The 4,940-nt window shown below is 36.9% G+C and overlaps 1 protein-coding gene across 3 annotated transcripts in view; it reads right to left on the bottom strand.

Moving 5' to 3' along the window:
• Positions 1 to 2,636: 2,636 nt before the first annotated feature.
• The window catches only part of RBM25 (RNA binding motif protein 25), a 34,145-nt gene continuing 31,841 nt past the window's right edge, over positions 2,637 to 4,940 (bottom strand). For all 3 annotated transcript variants that reach the window (XM_027749180.2, XM_027749170.2, XM_027749188.2), the window contains one exon: positions 2,637 to 4,626. In XM_027749180.2, coding sequence (XP_027604981.1) covers positions 4,534 to 4,626 — 93 coding nt within the window. In that variant the 3' untranslated portion in view covers positions 2,637 to 4,533. The remainder of the gene's footprint in view (positions 4,627 to 4,940) is intronic.

Raw genomic sequence — 4,940 nt, 5'->3', positions numbered from 1 at the left:
CAGCCCGGCCCGGCCCCGCCCGCTTCCGGCCCGCCGCCACCTCACTTCCCACGGGCGGCGCGGCTCGGGAGCGGCCCCGGCCCGGGGCGGGCCTCGCACGGACTGCGGCACGCACGGCACCCACCGGCCCCCGGGAGCGCCGCTGAAAGCACACACTGGAAACTGCCGCCACCGACTGCATGGAGCCGAGACACGTGGGCGGGGACCGAAGAAAGGTACCGGTGATGAGAGGCTGGCTGGGCATGGAGAGAGAGCACACTTTGAAACTCCAGCCAGAGCAGTCTCGCAAAGGAAATCTAATTTGTCCTGTTTAACCTGGTACCAAACAAAGAGAGGGGTATTATGAGAAAATACACTTCTCAGCTGTTTTGAATTCAGGTCATATATATGCTAGTAACTCTGTTTTAAAATGGTCCCGCAAGAAAGCATTATGAAAATAACTTGAAGGGATATTTATATTTCAAAATACAAACATTAAAAGTAAACATGGTATCTTTTCAAGAAGCCTCTAAGTAGACCTGTGACTTGTCTGTGGAAGAAACAAAGTCAATTTCAAACTTGACACTTACCTTGCTATCCATATTTGGAGCGTAATCCACAACTCCCTTTTAAGTGTGTCATTAGTTGGGTTACTAACATATAGTAAGTGCTATGATAAATGTAATCATTCTGAATATAAAAAATGTGAAATCTCTGAGGGACTATGCAATTCTGCATGTTTAAAACAATGCTGTATTTCAGTATTTGACTACACTACAGGAAGATCTATGGTAAATTGAAGTGGCATAGAACGATTGCACCTAAAAGGTTTGATGTAAGCATTGCAACACAAGTATCAGCTTTCAGTAGGTCCTATGCATATGAAATGCATTTAAAAGAAGCCATTTTTAGACTGAAAGTGATGTCTAACCATTAACCAAATAAAACTACTTGTAATTTAAAAGGAGAAAAAAAAAATCCCAAACCTCAACCAACCAAATGTGGGCATGCAGCTCCACCAGACTATTTTCTGTTACAATACCTTGCACTGCTCACACTGCATGACTGTGCACTAATTTCTAAGTCTGCATCCAATGTTCCTACACAGCATAATGTATAGAACAGGAAAAAGTGTGACTGAATTGTAATATAAAACCCAACAGCTTCCAGTTTCAAGTGTATCCACTTTCTAAAATACTACTCCTGCAAGCAGCTATCAAGCAACCCGGTTTAATAAAGGCATGAAAGGTCTAATGCTTCCCTTTCAATAATAGGAAAGCATTAGTAGTAAGATACAGGAATTCGGTAAGAAACTTAACTCTGTTTAGGGCCTTCCCCCTGCCCACATTTAGAGCTATGATCAGCTAGTTAGATGGTTATTTTTAGCACAGGTTCCTGCTTAAAGAGAATGGAGGAAGGAAACAGCCAAGATTAGAAAGACCAAATGGGTACGTGACCAGGTTAAATATTCTAAGAAAAAAAAGTCTCTTACCAACTTAAAGGTAATATAAAAATGTGTCATTTTTGGTAATGCATCTTACTTGTTCCTTGTTTCCCATTTCTTTTCAGTGCATATTAATGGACAAAAATGGTATTTAATATTTTGTACTCACATATTCCAAATAGCACTGAATGGCAGTTATACAGAATGATTATCAGGAGAATAAAGGCATGTGTTATGTCAAGGTGCAAAGCCTTACTCTACAGTAAAGTCCAGATCAACAACTAATATATCCAGTTCTGTTGTGTAAATACTGGTATTTCTTCACTGCACAGTATGTGGAAGTTTTGAAGTCATTTTCCATCACAGAATGGATCACACTGTGGCACGATGCACTGAATATCCAGTGGCAACTTGCAGTTTCCTAATGTAGCTCATTCTGAGCATACTCTTGATCTGTGCATTCACTAACACAATACATTTAGTGGATATTAAATCATGTATTCAGAAAGTGTTGTAATATTGGCAAAAAAGGCTTTTTCTACCTCAGATTTTCCCAATTTATCTTGAGATAATTCTGATTTATCTTGAAATAATTCTGTTACTGCATTTCAAAAGAAAAACTTAACAAACAGAAGTTACTTTCTATATTAAGAACCTCAGCAGTACATAATTTGTATTCTGCTCTCCAGCAGACACAAAATATATCATCACTGAGACATAATAATTTGAGTAAGAGGTAAAAATAGAAGTGACTTCATACTTGCATTCTGAAAGAAGAAAATTTGCTGAAGTACTTGCATAAGCCAAGTGAGAGATGCTATAATGAACACTCCTTCCTTCTTCCACTACTGAAGGAAACCTCAACGTCCACAAAATTAATTTTTTCAAGATGTCACAATGATTCTATATACTTATTTACTTAGCTATTTAACACTCCAGCTTAAATTCTAGATGTTTTTTCTCACCCAGGCACCTTCAGTCTCCTTAGGAAGAGTACAATCTTATGTCCAGTACACATACAGCTTTAGGGCAGAAAAAAAATAATCTTGAGGTTTCACAACTTGAGCTTTCACTGAAGAATCTCAATAAGGACATTGTCAATCTGTCACATAGTGGCATCACAATGCATTTGTCACATTTGTATTATTTTACTACTACTACTGAGAGAGAGAATGCCATTAACCAGGTCAAAAGGCACTCGTGAAATTCAGTCTCCCTCTTCTCTGTATTAACTACAGAGCAAGTTTTGAATTTATTTAGAATCTGAAAAATTTCTGGTAAATGCTGATGCAAAACTGTATGAGGAGAATGGGGAAGTGATTTCTCAGGGTTACATCAAGTTGCAGAAAAAATAGGAAGATTGCAGCATATAAGCATGTAAAACAAAACATTCTCATGCAAACTCAAGCAAAACATAAAAGTAACAGAGCATTACACTTCAAGTTAAAAAAGAACATTTTGTGCTGTGTAGTATCATAGGGATGAGAAAGAACATATCGGGATCACATCTAAATTTGCAGGCTTCTTGTCACCTAATAAAAAGCAGGAGGTAGTTTTAAAAAAACCCCACCCCTCATGTGGGAACAGTTGTTGATTCAGTAAGCAGTATTAAATATAATTGCATGCTGCACAAGACTCCAAAAGAATATGAGCCCTTGAATCAAATATATACATTTTTAATATCTGAAATATTTACATGGTGGAACCTTTACACGATCCCATTTTTTAAGAACAGTGTTTTCAAGTGTCCTCTCCAGATACAAAGAACTAGTAACTCAAGGTCACAGTTATCTTTTCTGAACAGGTCAACCTCCATCCTTCAGTTAAATACAATATAGTGATACTGGAACACCTTTACTTTATTTGTTTGCCATTAAGAACTGTGTTTTAAAAATTAAAAATATTTTTGAGACAGTTTGCTCCCTGGAATACAGTCCTCCTGCAATCAAAACCGCTCACAGCATATTATCGATTTGACTTCTTACCCAGGTATGAGATAAAAAAATGCAGTTTACAGTACATGTCATCATTTATACCATATCAGACTATTTATAAAAAAAACCCATACAAACAAGGCAGGAAAATATTACCCTCTTTTTGTGGACAATAGACTGCGTACAGTAGAAAACAAAATTCAGGGCTAGTTTAACAGTATGGATAAAAACAAGATTTCAGCTTTGTTTGAAAACTTACAGTTTAGTTGGGTTTTTTTTTTTGAGACAGTTACATTGAAACAAGGTTTTTTGTTTTGTTTCTATGAACTAAAAATGTTTTTAAAAATAATTTCTTTTAAAAAAAAGTAATCTGATTATTCTGGAGACAGAGGGGATAGTGGGTAAGGGCTACAATGAAATTGAGATGATGTCCTAGGTTAAAAAAAAAAAATCATTAGATAGCACTTACTGAGGTCCTACTCTTGTTTTAACTGAGCAAATAAAAAACTTCCTGCCATTTGCACTTTCTGGGAAAGAAGCAGAGCATCTGCAAGAGATTAACTTCCCAGCTTCACTAGTAATTCTAAACGGGGAACAAAGTACCAAGACTACCGCTGGTTCACATCAGAATGAAAAATCTGAAGGAACTCCTTTTCCAGAGTCAGATGAAGAGTCCACATGAACACACAAAGCTGTTCTGTGAAAACAGCTCAAGCCACTTATTTTTAAATTTTATTTTGATGATTTTTAAATAAAAAGAGGGAAAGTATGCCCCCCAAAAAAGCACTTGCAGTAAAATCCTTTGTCTTCACCTATCAGTGATATAGTTCCACATTAAGTGCAAATGTTTTGCAAAACAGGGGATTTTTTTCTTAATATTTACAAGAATAAGAGTAACATAACAAAATTACCAAAGAGCATGTACAGTAGCTGCAGCTTATAAAACATACTGGTAACTGTACCTTGTGTATTATAAAGAGAACCAAATGCAGGATTCAGATAACTAATTGTGAAGGTGAAAGAGGCCTCAGAGCAGAGGACAAAAAAAATTCACATTTTCTACATAAAAAAATACAGGTCTCAAGTCTCTGAGAACAGAGAAAATTCAGAGTCTTTGAATGATTGGGAAAAAAAAGCCTAAAACTGAAATGGAGCCCTAGAAGCAAGGAGAGTACTTTATTTCACTAGGCCAATCTTCTTTGCTTCTGTCTCGTATATCAACAACCTCCACATTTTGACTATGAAAACTTCAGCTTCTTCATCTAGTACCTGCAGGAAATACACATTTTATAGATTACTTTTAGGTTAGGCATTCCACTTATAAAGACTCATTGTAGATACATCAGCACTACAAAGTGGAGGTAGCATAATACAAGTTAAGTCTTTGAGGGAGGGACTGAACAGAACTTCTGTCCTGCATTTATCACTAATTATATACTTGTATAATACAGCTGTTGAGCACTACTAGTCTCCAAAAGTGGTTTGGGAAGAGGCATAGAAATGGCAGGCTTGGAAAGAATATAAGAACAAGACACTGACATGCGGTATTTTCCCTTAATTATCTGCTAGTTTCTGCTCATTTT

Source organism: Pipra filicauda, unplaced genomic scaffold (assembly GCF_003945595.2).
Source record: "Pipra filicauda isolate LSUMZ 115617 unplaced genomic scaffold, ASM394559v2 scaffold6_size6359152_pilon, whole genome shotgun sequence".
Taxonomy (NCBI): domain Eukaryota; kingdom Metazoa; phylum Chordata; class Aves; order Passeriformes; family Pipridae; genus Pipra; species Pipra filicauda.
This window is presented reverse-complemented; position numbering and strand designations above follow the sequence as displayed.